Genomic DNA, 20,862 nt, shown 5'->3' on the forward strand with positions numbered 1-20,862 from the left:
AAATACTAATGTTTTGCATTGCTGTTTTGAAGACACTGGGAATATTATCTTGTGACACACCTCAGATCCTTGTCATTAATTGGGGATTAATGGGTCACGTGATATTAAATAAATGTACTATAAGCACTCTTAAAAGTGCGGTCTCGTTATACGTAATTGGGTAGGTTTACTGCAATTTCGGTGAGCAACACCATACGCGACAAGAGGTTGTTGATGACCGAGTCACGTTCGATAAAATCGGAGTGCTCTTTAAAAGTAGGTGTGCTATAAAACAGATAAGAACGTTTTATATTTGTACCATTTTACTCATCAACAATAATTGTTTGTATTTTGTTTAGTAGTCCATTTCGTGCCTAGCTTACTTGGATAAACCGGAAATTTACCAGTGCACTCTCTAAGGAGCAATGATACTGTTCCTTGAGCATCCATCTCAATAATCAACTACGCCCAACAGTAACTACCACCTTCGTTGATAGTTTGGACGTGTCTTGTCGTTCTACGTTTTTACAATCACTATTTCCGTTTATGAACAAAGGACGGTTAAGTTACTAAATAGGCTAAAGGTTAGTTAAAATAGGCCTAAACGCCTAAGATAAGGAAGGGAAAATGCAGGATTGTGAGGGTTTTTGTGTATTGTATGACGTTTTTGACACTGAACGATGTTCGGACGTTCTTATGATTGTTTTACGTTTTTGCAATTCATTATTTTCGTTTATGAACAAAGGACGGTTATGTTGCTGAAAAAATAGGCCTAAACACCTAAGATAAGGAATGAAAAATGCAGGATTGTGGGAGATTTTGTGTGTTGTATGGCGTTTTCGACACTGAACGATGTATATCACTTGTAACTGATCCATGAAGTTAATTTTGATATTAATTGGCGACTGATACTTCTGGGAGGTGTATCAACCAGTTTGTATACATAATATACGTTTAATGTAAATACATTATAATAAGGTGCCATAGCTTTAGACAAAACGTACACACGGAGACGTAGTTTAATTATAGATACTATAAATATGTAATTAAAAATAAAAAGTCTAAATTAAGTTTACTAAAATACTTTAGCATTCATTTAATTTAACATTGTGCTCTGAGATAGCTTGATGTTAGGTAGTTAACGTATGACGTTTCATTCCACAAAGATCAATTTTACACTCGCATTGTATGCACGGAACCCTTATTTTCTTTCAACTTTATCGATTCCTTTATCAATTTAATAACCATTGTGATATTATTGACTGCGACAAATAGAACATCCAATATATGACATGATAATTGCAAAACTGATATTATACAGTTATACAGTATGATGTAATGCTTAAAATAAATAAAAATGCCATATACTGAGAGCTGATTTCTAAAAATTGGTTTCCACAGGACGCAGCGCAAGGACGTAGACGCAACGCAAGTGAGTTGACCAATGACAAGCGAAAGTTTGAATAATCCATCGCTTGTGATTGGTCAAATCCCCTACGTTACGTTACGTCGTTGTGTTGTGTCTCTAGTTGGAACCAAGCATACGATCTGTATCCTTTTATGTATATTTATTTAAATTACAAACAAACAAAATTATAGTAATAAATAATTATAGAGTAAGTATTATATTATATTACAATCAAAATTACAAATATATTAAAACTGTTACTAAATTACAATATTATTTTTTGATTTGATTAATATGAAATTAATAGTGTGATATCTAATATAACCACAAGTTATTAAAAAAAATAGACAATAATACCGTAGGCACGACTACTCGTCGTGATGGAAACAGTAAAAAACAACATCTTTTTATAAACGTAATAATTACTAATTATATATAATCAATATACAGTAATCTGTAAAGATAATTAGAAGAACGTAATATTTTGTTATTTTGGGCAATAGTAATACTTATGGGCTCTTTACTACTGAGCCAGAGAAGAAAGATTTAACTACTGTATTTTGAATAAACGATGCATGTTCTTGCCACATACAGAGAACCAATTTCAAATATAGTTTTAAATACTCAAGTTTATTGAAAACAGTTTCCGAAGAGCAACGTTTATCTGCATAATACTGTTATCAAAATGTTACTGTACAAAATAAACATACTTTAATTATGTATTTAACATTTATAAGAAATAGATTACAGTAGAAATCAGCTGTTTTAAAATTGGTTGAAGTTAAGAACTGAATGGTCAATTTGTTCATTCTGCCAGTGTCTTTCTTGATGGACATTTTGTAGAGTCATATGTGAAAAGTGACGAAACGTGTTTCTTAACCAAAGTTCAATCAGTTTCAATTTAATTTAAATTCTATTGCATTCTATTGGCAATTAGAGTGGTTTCTATTGCATAAACTGTACATACAAATTATGTCTATACATGTTCAAGTCCTTTTTAGTGTTGAAGCAAAAACAAATCTCTAAAAAAAGATCAACGAAAAAACCAATAATTCTAAAAAAAAGTAGTAATACTCGTTCTTTCACAAACATACTTGAATCAAACAAATGTTGATGCTCCTAACAACGGATGCATTGTGTGTCCCCATTGCAAACTTTGTGTGTCTGACATCATCAAATGATGAGTTAAATGTACAGGCCTACTGTCGTTCCCTAGTGTCGGTTGCTCTACATAGAATGTGTTCTTTTGTGGATATGAAGGCTTAATTCCAGAGGACATCGGTGGTGGAGGGTAGTAGAAACCAGGAGAATTATAATCACGTAGTGTTGAATATCCCTGTAATTTCATTGCCTCAACGAAACTATTATTTTTGCGCAAATGGTTTGCAGACTGTTCGTTAATAGTTACTGAACTTTCAGTGCGATTGTCTTTAACTTTCTGAACTTTACTTTTCTCGTTGTCTTCATTACCCTGCTTCCGTAAATAGTTCTTGCAGCAGCAGTAGAGTATTTCCATTCCAGCAAGTCCACCAATAACAACAAGAACAATTTTCCACCAAGCAAAAGTTCCACCTGTCAAAGTGAAAAGATGACAAAAATTAAATATTATTATCTGTATTGTTTTTCTTTTCTTTTATACGTACATAAAATCAAAACTTAAGACAAAAGACCAACAAAATATAAATTAGGTCCATCTGACATTAAACTTTTAAACAATTAATCTGGTTTAATTTTACTTTTAATTGATCTTGTTGCAAACTTAAAATTAGTGTGTGCTTAAACTTCTTCCACGTACGGTTTAGTATATATTAGCACTTTTTCAGCGTAGGCGTTAGTACAGTTGTTTATCTTACACATCGATAGCATGAGAAAAATAATGATTGGTACGTGAACGATATCATAAATCATCATCGCACTGTTGTATAAAATTATTTAATTTTTAATTGTGTTCATATCTAATATAGGTACATGCTACTTACTGCATCTTTTTTCATGTATACAATTTCAAAGTAAACATGTGTCGAATTAGTAGAAATATGTAAACTATTATTATGATAATGATAATTTAGAAAATATTATTTATTAGATTTTAACGATGTTTTTTTTTATTTCGTACAACTTGAAACCTCCCTAAGCTATTATTTTTGTCGTTGTATTCTTATGTCGGTCGCCTTCAATTACACAATAACCGACAATTACTGATGAAATATTAGATTATTGGCTTTGCATAATTATCATATCACACTGATTGCTCAAGTTTCACTATCGTATTTATCACTAGAATATAGGCCTAACAATAATGTCTCCAAAATTACGACATCGAAAACTAATGTTAAAACACATGCAGACAATAGACTGACATGACGTCATACAGTACCGTATGTTCTAAGCCGTACAGTACCGGTAGGTTGTCGAATTTTCAAAGCTCCCTATTAATAGCGATAGTTTATTGTCACTTACATGGATGAGTGGACTTTATTTTGTTTTAAAAGTCCACCGAAATTAATCCAAAATAATAATGAAAACTGAACAACTTAAACAAAGACAATTAATTAATTTATACTTATAATGAATATCAACTTATCAATGGTTCTATTATAGTTTCATCTGTATAGAGTCTATTTACCTTAATGCCAAATATGCATCTATATCGTTTTACGAATGACAGAATTATTTATACTATTATTAATTGAAAATGAGAAGAAATTACAATAAAGGTGGGTGATTCCCATAAAAGATGAATACCAACTTACAGTACTTACACAAATAAATGTGAATTTAATCACTAATCGATTTTATTTAAAGTTTTTATTTTAAAATTTAACATTATTAAAACTAAATGTTTCTCACTTGATGAGTATGCCCCTCCAGCACCCGTTTGTCTGCGCTGTCTCTGTGGGCGTTCATTTGATGCATCTTCGGATTCTTCGAAGGGAAAAGATAATCAACAAAGTCATTATCATGAGAATTTATCATTGAAAGAAAATATAATGTTTTTTCTTCGAAAATAGGTTTGTACATGTTTCAACCTGTAGCAAAGTTATAACGTTCCGCCTCCATAATCCGTACCAGAGAGTATATTTCAATTATTGTTCTATTCAACTCTGCTCCATTGAATGAAACATTTACTGTTTCAAAATATAATAGAAATGCTGTTTTTCTGTTCATTTTTGTTTCTTCATATTCAGAGTGCCTACTTACCGCTGTAAACTGCACTTGCTAATAACCCCAGGGAAGTAACGGCAATATACAGGATGTATACGACGTTGTAACCCATCACAAACAGCAGCCGTATACATAAACTACTGACGTATGCTGGTCATCTTCTGAAACAGAGTTACATGGGTCATTGCAAATGAGAAGAATTAAAATAAAAATACAATTATTTATCGTACTGAAAATTGAGTAAATAATAACGCCTATACTGCATTTCAATTCCTACTGCAGATGCTTATAAAATTTATAACGAGGATGTTGATGGAAAAAAGAGATAAATGAACTATAAAAAACAAGATTGAAAGTCATTGAATTGTTCTAAGAAAGCTTAATCTGTCAGCGAAAATGACTATTATTAGTTTTTCAATAATCCCGTATAGATTTAAACGCTATATTGGAATCAATCAACATAAATCACCAACAAATACGTTGTTGTATTTAGTTAGATGTTTCTTAAATACACGGGTATGCTGCAGTTAGTTTAAGGAAGTATGTGTAGTAGGCCTAAGCCTACATTTTGAAAACTTGGAAAAACACAACGTCATCAATATCAAATAAAGTAGAAACATGTTAAGAAGCTTCATTTTGCGCTGTGAAACACGAATGAATGTATGATTGTTATGTTTTCGTGTTGTAATTAACCCGAGGGTATTTCATTGTTATTGACACTAAATCCCCTCACCACGGGAAACTATGCATGTTTAATTGAATCATCTTATTAGGCAGTCTTATTATTTCTATTTTTAAACCTATATTAAAGGCCTAGTAGTATTATATAGTATATATTATTGATTAATAACTGTAGCTTGGTGGTTAACGTGCTTGCTCAATCCTAACTTAGTGCCAGGGTCCTTCCTGTAATTGGCGAGTTTGTGCTCGCTTTTGGATGTGTATGAATTAAAATTTTAAAAAAAAATTAAAAAAATAACTGCTTACAAAGTCTCTCAGATGTTCTTCAATGTCTCGGATTGTGGTGGTCTCGAAAAGGATTAGGCCCGAGATTTTTTGGTGGTACAGTACTTATCACAGTCAAAGATGCTTTCGGTTGTATGACTGACATAAGTTGACTCGCTTAGTTTCCAGAGTATCTTAAAGCCCGCCGAATACAACTATGACAGCTGCTTGCTGAGAAAGCATGCTATTTAAGTCAATACAAAATCTCTGTCCTAATAGCAAAAGGAATCTGATAAGCGTGACATGTGAACATTTGAATGCTACAATTTCTAATAAACGGAACTAACCGATGGAAAATTAATTAATTAAATTTTTCAACAATTTTAACCTTAAATGACCAAAATAAAAACGTAGTTTAACACAGGAGCGGTAGGCCTACATCACGTAATTACAATCAAAACTTTATCTTTCATCTATGTTCTTAGGCTAGCTATTACTACTATACTTGAGTTGATCTTCTCCCCCTTGGCCGTTAAATAACTCAATTAAACCATTACGCCCCCAATTTACAAAACTCGTTCATGTCGACGTTAATGATAAATATGCAAAATCAATCAAAGGTTGTGTTTTTCCCTAGTGATAGTTTATGGATAGATTATCATATAGATTAAAATATTAAAATATTCAATATTGTATTACCGTATTCTATAGAAAGAGTGATATTCTAAAATCGCTCCACGTTAAATCTGTGGCGGTAATATTATGATTTAAAAAAGGGATACATTCGGATACATACTAGTATGAATACCTTGCTCGATCACGTTAAATCTCGGTACACAGCTATCTTATGTGAATTGGTTGCCAGTATGTTCTAAAAAAATGTTTTATAATTTCTTAAAAAAAACCTTTACTGTATTCAACTTGTCCACAATGCAACTCTACTCTCCCTCCTTATCTCTAAAATGTTGTTATTTTGTACATTCGTACGTATTTCTATATCATCACTAAAGCACGTGTCAAAAGGTTGGCTAAAAGTCGTCAAGTTGGTAATGTTAAATAGCCATGTACAACGCTGATGTAGTAAAGTAAAGTAGGTCTAAATCTGATCCCAAAAAAACCCCCAAATACATCTTTTGCCAATCTGGAAACCTACCTTATTGCAATCAACATTTTAATTTGCAACTGTACCTTTTCTACACCCATTGAGTTACTGAACCCCATTCGTATTGTGTGTAAACTATTTTAAAGATAATTAATTGACATACTATTTGAATTGCGAAACAGGTTTTACGACTAATACAATTTACTTTCTATTTGGCCTATAACCTATTTAATTTAAGCCCACTGTTTAATCAGCGCCAACTTAATTAGACATTTCTGATATTGTGATACACAGAGCAAACATAACACGGTATGATGGCGGTACTAATAACGGTACATAGAGTGTATCTATTAGGAATCATCTATTACGCATCTAATGATTATAATATATTCTTATATAATATTGTATGATGTTTACTAGAGAAAAAAATTGGCCAAACAACATTCAATAATCTACATTTATTTAAATTAATAATAATAAACTTACCTTTTACTGCATTGGCCTATACAGATAATTTACTATTATTCGATCAGTGGACATCCATCTCGCATCTGAGATATAATCTAGTTACCTGACATTAGGCACTGCATGGCGCATGCGCACTGAGAATATTGTATCTTGTTTGAAATTCCAGAAATATCGACAGGAGAATAATATAATAAATATGCCGCACGGGATCATCAGTCCACGCTAGTGTACTGAAGCTATGTCAGGCAAAAACATTATACTCTCATTATAAGTTATGCTTAATACTTGTTTAAATTCCGATTATCAAATAATGTTATATTTAATATCTCGACTGTGTTTTTACAGTGTCTAGAAACATAGTTGATGTTATCGACGTATGAATACCGATCGATATTAATGTAATTGAGAAGATTATGATAATGATATTTGTATTGAATTTTAATATTTCGCTGATGAAATTTATCTTATTTCCTTGAACTGCTCACAAGGTTGTAAATGTACTTGTGTGCATACATTTTGAATAATCATTTTGTTAACCTTTGTAAAATATATATTACCGTGAAAAGTAATATATTTTCATATACATTTATATTTTAATATACTCACACATACTACAAGAATTTGTAACCCAAGGCTGTCAACAAACCACGCAATGTACAGTATTCTGTAACAATTTTCATATACACTACCCACTATCGTTATAAACAAGTGAACAAGAGTGGTTAAAATTGTTTGAAATGATGTTATCGTTTGAATTAGTTCACTATGGAAGTAAGGAAAATGGTTAACATAGGGACTTTCACTCCTTTAATAATCAAAAAGAGTGACACACTCTAATAGAGTGATTTTTTTGCTGTTTTACATCAAGAGAGTAACGAAATTAACTACAAACTTCAATCTACATAATATAAAAACAACGCTTAAAAAAGAACGACGTTTCGACTCCATCATGGGGTAATTATGTATTCTGTGTCAAACTCGGAACTTTTTATCGGATATATACCATCCAGCGAAGAGTGAAACTGCACTCTTACCTGGTATAGCGTATAGTTATATCGCAGCAAGGTATCGGAGATTTAACGATACGAATCAGGAATACGAGATTAACCGATTACACGAACATCTACATATTCTATAATTATGTAATTTTACGGACTAGTAACTTCGTTCTATAATATTACATTATGACGTTTATAAAGAACTTAACGTCGTGGCTTCCCATTTCGTGTGTGCGTGTGTGAATAACCCTTGTGTCTGTGAACACAGCTTTAATCTTTTGCTAAAATGCAACCCATTATCAGAAGCTGTTTGTTGATTTTAACGACTTTGCGACGACCGACAACCAAACTACGTCATGTTACCGTAGCTCATTGTGCGCATGCGGAATATTGGAACGCGTGTCCTCCCCACCGACACAATTTGACCTGACCTAGGTTGGTTGTCGGTCCGTGATCGTCGCAAATCAAAAGCTCTCTATTATTTAAAGTCTATAGCCAAAATGAAACTTTCAGATTTTCCATATTACGTCATAGCATGCGCTATGTGACTGGTACGTCGAATGTCAAATTTGAGCACTTGTTCAGTGGCATTTTGACGTTCGATGAGTACTAGTGGACGTATGACGTCATAACACTGGAAATGTTTACCAAAATCATGGCTGAGAATGTGTCGCTATGATTTTCTGAGAATTTAGAGTGAACTTTAGTCAAATTAGATTTTCACATTGTGAATTATTAATTTGTATAGCTATTTGAAATAAAGCTTTTAATAATAAAGGTTATGGGCTGGGCTTATCACTTGGACACCGGCATTCGTTCAGAAAATTAAGGATCTAGACTATGCATCAGCCACCAACTTAGCCCGTGCCATTTCACCGATTGAATAGCACCACGGACGAGCGCTACATATAGAGATTACAAAGTCAGATCCAAAGATCATTATATCATACGTTCACTTGCACGTCAACGTAAAATTAATGTACACTTAATCTAAACGTTTACATACTGTCGACGTGTAACAGTCGACTACGACCCACGTGGACGTGACGGTCGTGTGCACGTTCACTCAATTTAAAAGTCCCTATTGTCATTATCAACTCAAATTTCGTCATTACCACCAACATCGAAGAATCACCAGCTTAAAATAAAAAATAGTTTAGTTGAAAAACTATATTTGTTTTCTAGAAACAATTTCAATCGGTTTTCTGTAATGTTTTACAATATTAAGTGTATGTAGGTCTAATTGTACAACAGTCTTATTACGATAATCGATCGATTACTACCTTTTCAACAATAACCAACCGATCTATAAAACTTCATAATGTGAATTATTCACTCTAAAACTTGCATAATTGCTTAGGCGATCAAGTATTAGATCTAATATTTTGGTTATATTGCTATGGTAACTACTGGGTGGTTGTTTTATGATAAAGATAAAATCGATTTTGCTACTGAACACATTTTATTATTGCAAGGTTCTCGATGCATGTAATGGCAGTAATCATACCATGGAAGTGTTCAATAGTTTGTAATAACAAATATTACATAATGGTTTAAGACCGTTATTTGGCAAAAAAAATGTTTAGTAATAATAATAATAAGTGTCTCAATTATTAGTACAACTTGATGTTTTGTAATTAGGCGTAAGTTATGACTCTTGTAGGTTTGTAATACATCACCGAGTTTCCAAGATTTGCTTTTCTAGTTTCCATTTTTTTGTTATAGGCGGCGCTCGTCAACTTCGAGTACGGTTCTAAAACGAAATCTAAACTTTCGAGTTAGGATGATGACTATAACGAGGCATTTAATAAAAAGGCAAATTGCCTTAAAATGTAAATGTGACATGTTTCGAGAAACTATTCTCATCAAAAACAACAACGCCTAGAGTGCTTATATACCAATAGGACATATTGTATATAAATAAGTAAGTAATTAGCATAATAAAACAAGGAATGTAGGCAACAACCAATCTAAACTGTAATATCCAAAACGCATTAGGCCTACGTTACCTAATTTATACAAGAATTAATCCCTCCTAAAACGCTAATCGTCGTTAGACATTGCGCGTCTCACTTGTGTTCGCCACTCAGTACGTTTTTGAGCAGCATGTGTATAGGTCCGCGTGTGAAAAGTTCTGTTTCCTTTTTTATGTTTGCCATCCATGTTGTTTTTGGTCTTCCTTTTGGTTTTTTTGGTCTTTCTCTGAGCCTCTCCGAGTGCGATCTTAACTGGTGTGTTTTCATTTAAACGGAGCAGGTGACCATACCATGTCAGCCTTCTTTTCTTTACGTTCTTACTCCACTCATTTTCTCCTGTTCTTTTGTACAAATCTTCATTTTTTATTTTCTCCGGCCACCTTATACCTATTATTCTCTTTAGGAATTTTCTTTGAAAGACATCGATTTCGCTTTTTAGTGATGCTGTCATTGTTCACAGTTCACAATTATACAGAAAGATGCTTGTAATGTATACGTTGAAGACTCTCATTTTCAGGTTTATTGTTATTTTTCTATTTTGGAGTATGTGATTTATCTTGCTGAAAGCTGCTAATGTGAGACGTTTTCTGTTATTAACATCCTCTCTGGTTCCCAATTTACTTCCAAGGAATTTGCAGTTTCGCCAGTCTTCATTTCCTTTCCTTTTTATTTTAAAATCTTCGGTTTTTGACGGGTTAACTTTTAGATTATAGTCTTGTAGATACCGTGGAATGTCTGTATTTATTTCATTTATATATTCTTGTGAGGTAGATACAAAAGATATGTCATCTGCATATTGAATGTTTAATGTAAATTCAGGTGTATATTGTTTTTGTTGACGTTGCTCTTGTTCATATTTTTGTAGGATATGTGCTAGATATGTAATGAAAAGGATGGGACTAAGACAGTCTCCCTGTGGTACTCCTATGTTTGATTTAATTGGGTCGCCTATTTCCTATCCAATCCTTACTCTAAGATCTACTTGTTCTATGAGAATTTTGATAATATTTAGCTCTTCTGGTTCAAGGATGTGAGATATTATATCAATTAATTTTTTCCTGTCTACAGTATCAAAAGCACTGCTCATGTCTAACATGAGTACATTTATTTCGTAGTCTGATGATGTGATTGCTTTTTCTGCTAGTGTTCGGAGAGTAAACACATGTTCAGTGACACTCCTTCCTTTACAGTATGCTGCCTGTGAGGGTGGTATAATGGTCATAAGCTTATCATCAATTCTATTTATAAGGCAAATGGCCAAAATTTTTCTAATGATATTTAGGAGGACAACTGGTCTAAGGTTCTTTACGATACCCTTTTGTTTGCCTGGTTTATGTAATGGAACTATGATACCTTCTGTGATATCATGGGGCGCCTTTCCTGTCATAACCATATCATTAAACATAGTTGCAATACTACTGAAAATGTTGTCAGGTGCATATTTTATAAGTTCAGAGTGAACCTCATCTGGCCCTGGGCTCTTCCCATTTTTCAGTTTCTTGGCAGCTAATTTAATTTCTTCTATCTTAAATGGATTTTTCATCCTTATTTTATCAATTCCTAGGTTCTTCTCAACTCCTTTCTTCTCATAGACTTCTCTGAAATAACTTGTTACAATTTTTACTTGTTCTGTTTCATTGGTAATTATGCTATTTCTACAGTCGTATAGAAAACTTTTATCCGTTTTTTCTGTTCTTTTTAGATGTCTTATTGCTTGAAACATTTTATTTGGTTCATCTTTTATTTTCTCAAGTTCTTCAATTTGTCTACTTATTGTTTTTTCTTCCTCATATTTTATCTTACTATGAATTTCCTTAAGTACTATATTTCGTTGTTTTTTCATTTTAATCCTATCATCATTTTGTTTGCATGCATTTATTTCTAGCCTAAGTTTCTTTTGTTTCTGAGAAAGTTTCTTAATTTCATCATTTTGTATTTTATTTGCTCTTCGAGTTTCTTTAAATCCTACTACATGTATTGCTGCATCTTTACAGACGTCTGCAATAAGCCCCCATCGTTTAAAAGTGTCAACGTTAGTTAGTTTATCTGTATCTAAAGACTCTTTCACTTTATTCTGGTATTTTTCTTGATTAGTCCTTTCATTTAAGTTTTCTACGTCAATTATTCTACACTTCTTTTTTGGTTTCATCTTAAAATATTGCAGCCTAAGTTGTGTTTTTACTATTCTATGATCAGTTTCTACATCAACTCTGCTGTAAGATCTAGAGTTCGTGACAAAATTAAAATTTCTCTTCCTAATCATAATGTAATCTACTTGATTTCTATAGGGATTTCTACGTGGCGTACCGTCCTTTTCATTATGTGGTTTAACCCTGACTGGCATAACCCATGTCGTTCTATGTGACATTTTGTGTTCGAACATAGTATTCGTGAGTAGGAGTTTATGTCTCATTGCCATCTCCAAAAGTGCTATTCCATTGCTGTTTATTGTTCCTTTACCATGTTGGCCCATGCATTGTGCAAACCCCTGATGGTACCCAGATCCGGTCTTAGCATTCAAGAATTAATAGGGTAGGCCTAATAGATGTGATTAAAGTCGCATGTTTGGTTTTTATCACTATGTGGTTATATCTGAACGATTTGTGGATGTTAGGCCATTAACCTTTTTTAGTGATGTATTTTAGCACCGATGTTTTAGTCACTGATCTAACCTGTTTAGCAGTAGCAGCAGTGTTTTAATGACTTGGTCGGAAACTTTTTTACAATTAAAGAAATCTGATATTCCCTAAATATTACTAAACATAACCTTCTAAATAATCTGTATCAACTATTAAATACATACATCAATGACATTAAAGTCGATGAAGCTGAAGAATATACCATTCAGCCAAAGAGTCGGCATGTAAAATTAAGGCTGTGTTTCCGCAGCCAAAAAATAACTGATAATTAACCGTTAAATTTCCTGTAGAAACGGGATTTTACTGATTCCACTCGAAAAGTTAACCGATAATTTATCTCATTCAAATCGGATATTTATCGAAAATATGCGACAATTTTGAACCTTTGACCTGAAGGACGGACACATTCTTGCATCGTGATTGGGCATCTGATTGTTTTCGTAATGATACATGCACTTTATTGGTTAAGACATTAACCGATAATTTGGTTTTGACTGCAGAAACATGGCCTAAAAAGCTGTTGACATAACCGATTTTACTTGTTCGGGGTGCAAAACAACAGGCGATACTGTAGTGTTAGATTACTCTTGAATTTTTGTTTTTCTTACTCGAGAAGATTTTTTCATACAACAAAAATATAAAAAAGTACTATCACACGATCGTTTATCAGTATACAGTCTATAAAACGCCATGTGACCCACGATCATCAAATCAATTGAGTCTATTGAATCTATTTAGGTAATCTATTGAACGCTGCGTGGTAAGAAATTGACAAGCAAACACGCACACTGTTAATGATATCAAATTCTGAAAAACTTTCAAAATAAATAAATTATAAGTGGTAAATCAGGCACGAAAGTAAGCGTGCTCATTTAACATTACACACATTTTTTCAAGTTGAAATTTGATCTAGTTTTAGTACATCGAGGCATTAGGCATTACGGAACAGTTCCACTGGGGGACATACTCCTTTATTACCTCCATTAAAGTCAGGTAATAAGTCGTATGGCACATACTGACACACTCTAAACATCCATCGACCCTGTTGTGATTGAACCAGATTTCATTCAGAACATTAATAATAATGTTATTACCATTCTGAACGAATGTCGATCGATTCTAAACAACACACTTTCGGTGCCGATAAAAATGTCAACCACTCTTCTTTACATTACGGTACATTCATTAAAGTTCTTATACTAAGGTGATGATGTGGAGCACACACAGAATACATTACACAACCGAATGGGGTACTATCATGTATTATTGATAATATAATTGATAATATAAATGATAGTTGTACGTGAGTCTAATCTTCAACCAACATAATCAATGTAGCCAAAATTAATCAATGCCGAGACACCGTGGACCCAATGCATTACATATCTGTGTTTTATATAATATTGATCACCTATACATTGTAATAGGTCTATGGTTTAAAGTCAAGACAATTGTTTTTGTTTACATTTTAGATTAACATTATCCCAATAATTTGTACTTTATAAATTGTAAATTAATTTACTGTACATAATAGCTTCAACAGTAACTACTTAGTTTAGTTATTGTTGTATTTCTTCTCATGATTTTTACTGGACTTAGTAAACGATTATAATTAATCTCAACTCAATCACAATTGATGAAAATTGTCTGTCAAGTATCGATAAATATGAAACTAGATCTATACCGCCCTCTATTAGCATAGTGCAATACGTTATTCATTACTGCAACTAGAGGATGAGCTCGCTTCGATTGCTCACTTCACCCTCTATAGTAATAAGTGTAGACGATGGATCTCGGAATGTTAGGCATAGGCCTAGATAACTCGAGTAAAAACCTCACAGAAAGATTTTCTGGCCCATGGACGATATACGTTTTAAACGGCTTGCATGCAACAGATAGCGCGCTGTTACAAACCTGCCCAGAACTCAACAACTCGGCTACCATTGGGGGTTCGGGGTTTGATTTCAAACATATTGTCGGTTCTCCCGATGTAGGCCTTACGTGATTTTTACCCGATTGTTGATATTAATATATAGATATTTGACTTAATCGTTATTATTTTGCAGTATGATTTTATTTTACTTCACTTTACATGTGGCCCCTGACAAAAAAAATCAACAAAACATGAATGTCGCCGCCAACGGCAAACGTTGGGGGAAGTTTCAAAATGTATTACGTTAACCCAGAAATCATAATATCTTCCTAAGAGAGAAATATAGAAACATTTGTTTTTGTATTTATAATATTCCATGTCATCATTTTGTCATAGAGTAACCTTACGTCACAGTCACGTGTTATACATTATTGTATTATGAACAAAGTTAGAGAAGCCACTATCATGAATTTTAGTATATTATTTATTTATGTATTGTTGATAAATGTTTTATTGATACTGTTATACATGTATGTTTGGCTTACAAATTATCAATACGAATGCAATCACGTCCACAATTGATTTTATCATAATTGTCCTTTAAAAAATATAAATAATTTCTTTCTACTCCTTCCAATAAATGTAGTAACTACATTACAGTAATGTTAATCCAATTAATTTATATTTATTTCCTGAATCAATATAACGTCTTAAACTTTTATTTTAAAACATTTTATTTGTATATTTCTTGTAAAAAAGAGAAATGTTACTCTGCGAAATAAGATCGCTGTTGCATGAATGTCAGTATCATGTTTAGCGTCAACATCATACAGTATCGCGTCTTTGCCAGCAAACTTCATTTCATATATAGCCTTGTCGATGGCTTTAATTCTTCAGCTGCTGGTGAGTCTAGCTTTCAGCTTTACAGTCAATAGACTAGCGTGGTCGTGTTTTTACCATTTAGTGGGATAATGTTGAAAACGTTGCTTAAGTTAGGAGTTATTTGATTTGGTAGGGGTACGTCAGAAGCCAATATACAATTTGAGATACCCTCTAGAAAACATTTTTTATTTGCTAAGAAACCTACAATAACTGTTGTTTCAAACAATCATACAAAATAATCTATATTATTTTTGTCCAATCGTTTCCCATACTCTTCTAACAAACTGCCCTTCTGAGCTCGTCTTATTACATTTCTTTGTAAGTGTTATATTGCCAATTAGTTTAAAATAATACACTGATATATTTTTCCTCTACATATTTACGAACACTATAAAATGAAACTCTTACACCAAACTCACATACAAATGCTTGTAGTGAAATTAGCACAGCATTGAGACACACACTTTCCGGTGACTATATCTGATGTAGGTGGAGGTATGCATTCTCAGAGTGGCTTTCTAGTTATGCATTAAATTATGATTCCTATAAAAGTAGTACACTACTATGTCTAGAGAGAACGAACTGCTTGTCTCCTGACTATATCCTTTCTTCAGTATACATTATGTCAACTCTTTTCGGCAAGCCAACTGCTTGGCACTAATTACCAAATGTTGACATTTTTCTGGTTGCTTGGTACGAAACAGCCCACCAGTCTCTAGACATTGTACCGTACGAGTTTCGGTGGGCTGCATATAATTCGCAATGTTTCTTTCCAAATATCAGAGCTATAGGCCTGTTTGTGATGTCGAAACTTTCCGTGCTGTTCGTGAGTTTACACAGCATTTTGTAAAAATGATTCTAAATTGTTTTTGAAAGCTAGATGAAGAAAATGCGTAAATAAATGGGTTAACACAGCTGCTAAAATACATCAAACACAGTGCAAGAATATACGTAGTCCCAACTAGCTTTTGATTTATCATCTTGATCATACTCATAGGATCAAACACTTGCCAAAGTAAAAATGCATGAATTGGCAACCAGAATATTGCAAATGCTACAACCAACATTAAAACAATTTTGGTTGTCCTTATCTTCTTTTTTGTTTGTATCTTGCGGTTCCTGTTCCTCATTGAAACTGAAGTGGACGTTGATTTTCTCATCCAAACTACTTTTAATATCCTGACGTAACAAATTGCAATGACAGTAAGCGGAACAATGTAGATTGAACAGAATGTGTAGATTGTATACGCCTGTTGTTGAAAACCATCTCTGAGTATTGTACCGCACACTTTGGCACCGTCTTCAAATACCGTTACTTTGTTTAGCACAGCGGCCGGTAGTTGCAGGAGTAGAGAAACTTGAAAAAAAAATAATACAAGCAATTATTATCGTTTTTGTTTAATAATTTTAACACTTACAGTAAACTAAACTACGGTATATAACTCATAGTAAAAATAGCTTTCAAACATCATACTGTAATCAATTACCAGTTTTAAATTACTTCTTGATAGATTATAATCAATTAAGATTACAAGTTGGCAAGTGTTCAAAGCCAATATAGATTATCATTATCTTGTCCATTTAGAATGGAATGTTTAATTTTATTACAATATTATAACGTCAATTTACGAATATCGGAAGATTTATGTACCATTATAATTAAAATTGAAATAAGTTTTGACCGAGTTATACATAGCGTGAAGATGCTGTAGCCAAATTATAATTAAATATAGAAAATGTAAAATATCAGCTAAAATATTGGTTGCGTTTACTTGTTAACTGCCGTAACAGTATTATGAGCTTAGCAGCAGTTATCTGTCTTGCGCCCCGAGCCGCGGCGGCGCATATTTAATTATATATACATATGTAAGGCAAGAGATATAATATAATAAATTTGAAAAATACTGTATGTAGGCCTACTGTCAAATGATAAATGTCAATGACCACAACGGCTAATTTTTAAAGAGACGACATACATCCTCAGGTAATTGTCTGGAATCAGTGATGGTACGGTATCATTAAAATAATCTTTTAATATGTACAATGTGGTTGCTAAGGATACAGCCCGTAAGACCGACTATTAAACTGAACATCGAACGATTTGCCTAGACATCGTCACAAAATAGGTCTATTAGTTTAAGGTTTTAATTCACCATTAGGTTTCACTGGTTGTTTTAGTTAATCGTTTAGCAGTCACGTTTCACAATACACATCCAATCATGAATTGAAGGATTATGTACAGTCGTATAAAAGAACACAGACAGGATCATATGGATATAAAGAAAGGTTTATCCTTATAGTAAGTTATTCAAAATTATAGATTCGCCACAGCAGTCATGATTATTTCACTGCACCAATCCACTTTACTTCCTCTATACCAGTTAGAAGTGTGTGTTTTTTTAGGTTTGTTCAAAGGTTAGGACATGTTATTAAGCTGTTAATTCAGTTGCTGTCTCCACAACAACATTTGGCGATTATCTTATAAAACAATTAATATTCAGTAACGACATGCCTTGTGTATTACAGGCGATACATGTAATAATAATAATAATAATAATATTTATTCGGTCATCAGTAAAAATAACCAGGAATGAGAATAGGCTAAAGCCCAAACAGATTCTGCACTCACTCCATACAACACATGTGATGCTTTATTACGGACTGTTAATATGGTACTGCCGAAATCTAGATACTCACAGGTACGAAGCGGTAAGCATTTACCTAACCTAAAGAAAACACAAGCATTAAGATAATTTATGAAGAAAGAAACGTTGGGATAAAATATTGACGGAACTATAAATAGAATGTTTGCTTTTATCGGGATTGTGAATTTAATTCCCTTTTAATCATATATGACTTAACTTCACTGATTTCTCGTAAATACCTGTATCATCATTTCCATTAAATAATTCATAATATGATATTGTTTAATGTTCCCCTTGTCTCAAATATTATATCTCATCAGATAGATTTATTATTATTATTATTATTATTATACAGAACTCATTAGAATATGCTGTGTTTTTGCGTACACTATTTTATAAAATAATATTATATACTATTAATTTATATCCATAAAACAATTGTAGGATAGGATGAAAACACGTGATTTTTCTTTACGATTGTCTGAGAGATTGAAACTAAGCAACATTCTGACTAATAAAGCATGACAGTTAATCTAAAGATTTTGGATTATTTGTATGAGTTTGTAGATTTCAGTCAAAACCAAACAAGTTGTCTATACCAAATCCCTTCAATAACATTGGCAATGGTAAAAAAAAAAGTTCAAGATTTATAATATAGACCCTCTACAAAAAAGTGCAAGAACTATATAAAAATAGCATTAAGAGAATGTTTACAATCCTAAACAGTTAATCGGAACATAATGTACAGTATTCAATTTTTCAATTTTCAATTTATTCCACATTTATTTAGTCATCAATTACAGTACATCATAATTACAATACAACTGAAAACAGGGATCCTGCATAAAAAAGCTGTAGCTTCGTTTTTTTGTAGGACCCTTTTACATAAGAACAAGTATATAGAACTTAAATAAACAAAGGTGTTGTTAATCAGCATATAGTGATAAAAAGTATTTTTTGACCTGTTTTTTTATACATTTATTTTGTTTCTTTAAGATAACCGGTTTATTACCACCATTACAAGTGAATTCTTTCCACAATTTTGGTCCATATATGTGTATAAACTGTTGACTGCAAGTTAGTCTTGTGAATGGAATTTCGAAATCAGTTTCTGTTCTGAGGTTATGAGTAGGCCTAATACTGTCACAGTAATTAAAAATATTTAAAATGTGATGTGATAATTCATTGAATTTTACGTTTGCCATAAATCCTATGACGTTTACTTTGTAAATATCATAAGCGTTTAATATTTTTAGTTTCTTAAACAGTGGCTCTGAGGCTTGTCTGGATTTAGAGAAGGTAATGCATTTTACAGCTCTCTTTTGGAGTTTTAGTATTACTTCTAACGTGCTCTTGTATGTATTTCCCCATATTAAGTTACCATACTGAAGGTGAGGTAATACTAAGGTGTTATAAAGACTAATACGGACTTTATGAGGAAAGAATTCTCTTACTTTTAAAAGTATACCAATTGCCCTAGACATTTTTTTTCTAATAAGCTGTATGTGATGTTTCCAGTTAAGATTTTCGTTTAAAATTACATCTAGAAATGTCACATTTTCTTTTCTATGTAATAACACATTATTCATTTTTATTTTAAACTGGTTTTTGTCAAAGTACTTTTGGTTAGTTCTAAAAACAACGTAATTAGTTTTGCTGACATTCAGTAACAGCTTATTTGCTTTAAGCCATACGTTTATTTTTTCTAGTTCAATATTCATAGTATGGTTTAACATTGTAGGGTCATCTCCCCTTGTTATACAAGTTGTGTCGTCAGCAAAACTAATTATATCTATTTTACTACTTGCTCGACTTATATCATTGATGTAAATCAAAAACAAAAGTGGTCCTAAAACAGAGCCCTGTGACACCCCTATATTGGTGTTTTTTAAACATGATGATCTACCATTGTCATACACATATTGTTTGCGGCCACTTAAATAGTTTCTAAACCACATTAAAACGATGCCTCTTATACCATAATGCGCCAATTTGCTCAACAGAATACTGTGATCGATAATGTCAAACGCTTTTGACAAATCCATAAAGGTAGTAAGTGCATATTCCTTTTTTTCAAATGCATTTAATATTATATGGACCAAGTCGATCATAGCATGAGAAGTTGAGTGTTTGTTTCTAAATCCATATTGATTGTTGCTTAACACTTTAAATTTTATAAGATAATTGTATAATTGATTATGGATAATCTTTTCAAAAACTTTCGAAAAAATGGGGTAAAAAACAGCGATATGGGACAATAGTTTGAGGCCAAATGGCGGTCCCCTTTTTTATGTATAGGAACTACTTTGGAAATTTTCAACTTCCCTGGTATCAGTCCAGTTTGAAGTGATAAATTAAAAATATATGTCAGCGGCTTTAAAATGTTGTATTTTACTTCCTTTACAACTTTTGCTGAAATGTCCCATCAAATCCGGGGGCTTTGTTTGAATCCAGAGATTCAATAACTTTTAGTACCTCCTCTTCATCAACATAGCAACAAAACATTGAGTTGCGTTGTTTGTTTGTGAGGTATTCAGAATATTTTGTCGTAGTAGACTCAATATTGTCTTGAACCTTACAACCTACATTAATAAAATAATCATTAATGTGATTTACAACATTTTCGCAACCATGTATAGTTTCATTGCTATGTGTAAAAGAAGTTGGAACTTTAGTTTTTCCTTTGTTCGGATCAATTACATCATTTATAACATTCCATGTTTTTTTAATATTACCATTTGTTCGATTGAAAAGATTTTCATAATACATCTTTTTGGCGATT

General features: G+C 32.6%; 3 protein-coding genes across 7 annotated transcripts in view; all 3 read right to left on the reverse strand.

Annotated features, from left to right (window-relative positions):
* Window positions 1-974: 974 nt before the first annotated feature.
* LOC140062350 (uncharacterized) lies at window positions 975-7,158 on the reverse strand. Of its 5 annotated transcripts, none has more exons than XM_072108526.1 (7): window positions 7,086-7,135; window positions 6,651-6,734; window positions 6,306-6,368; window positions 5,540-5,728; window positions 4,589-4,713; window positions 4,238-4,312; window positions 975-2,959 (listed from the first exon to the last, which is right to left on the reverse strand). In XM_072108526.1, exons 5-7 carry the CDS (start codon window positions 4,662-4,664, stop codon window positions 2,487-2,489), a joined length of 624 nt encoding a protein of 207 aa, XP_071964627.1. In that variant the 5' UTR covers window positions 4,665-4,713; window positions 5,540-5,728; window positions 6,306-6,368; window positions 6,651-6,734; window positions 7,086-7,135; the 3' UTR covers window positions 975-2,486. The 5 variants fall into 5 exon arrangements, with proteins under 5 accessions (XP_071964627.1, XP_071964623.1, XP_071964626.1 ...); XM_072108522.1 differs by having other exon boundaries at window positions 5,540-5,769; window positions 6,294-6,368; XM_072108525.1 differs by lacking the exon at window positions 6,651-6,734 and having other exon boundaries at window positions 5,540-5,769; window positions 6,294-6,368; window positions 7,086-7,115.
* Window positions 7,159-10,996: 3,838 nt separating this feature from the next.
* On the reverse strand, window positions 10,997-12,514 carry LOC140063071 (uncharacterized). The gene has a single exon (XM_072109508.1). The coding sequence runs from the start codon at window positions 12,512-12,514 to the stop codon at window positions 10,997-10,999; it is 1,518 nt and encodes a 505-aa protein (XP_071965609.1).
* A 2,582-nt stretch (window positions 12,515-15,096) lies between these two features.
* The window catches only part of LOC140063072 (G-protein coupled receptor 54-like), a 61,936-nt gene continuing 56,170 nt past the window's right edge, over window positions 15,097-20,862 (reverse strand). Inside the window, exon 4 of the mRNA XM_072109509.1 lies at window positions 15,097-16,792. Coding sequence (XP_071965610.1) covers window positions 16,221-16,792 — 572 coding nt within the window. The 3' untranslated portion in view covers window positions 15,097-16,220. The remainder of the gene's footprint in view (window positions 16,793-20,862) is intronic.

This window comes from Antedon mediterranea, chromosome 11, assembly GCF_964355755.1.
Source record: "Antedon mediterranea chromosome 11, ecAntMedi1.1, whole genome shotgun sequence".
Lineage (NCBI taxonomy): Eukaryota > Metazoa > Echinodermata > Crinoidea > Comatulida > Antedonidae > Antedon > Antedon mediterranea.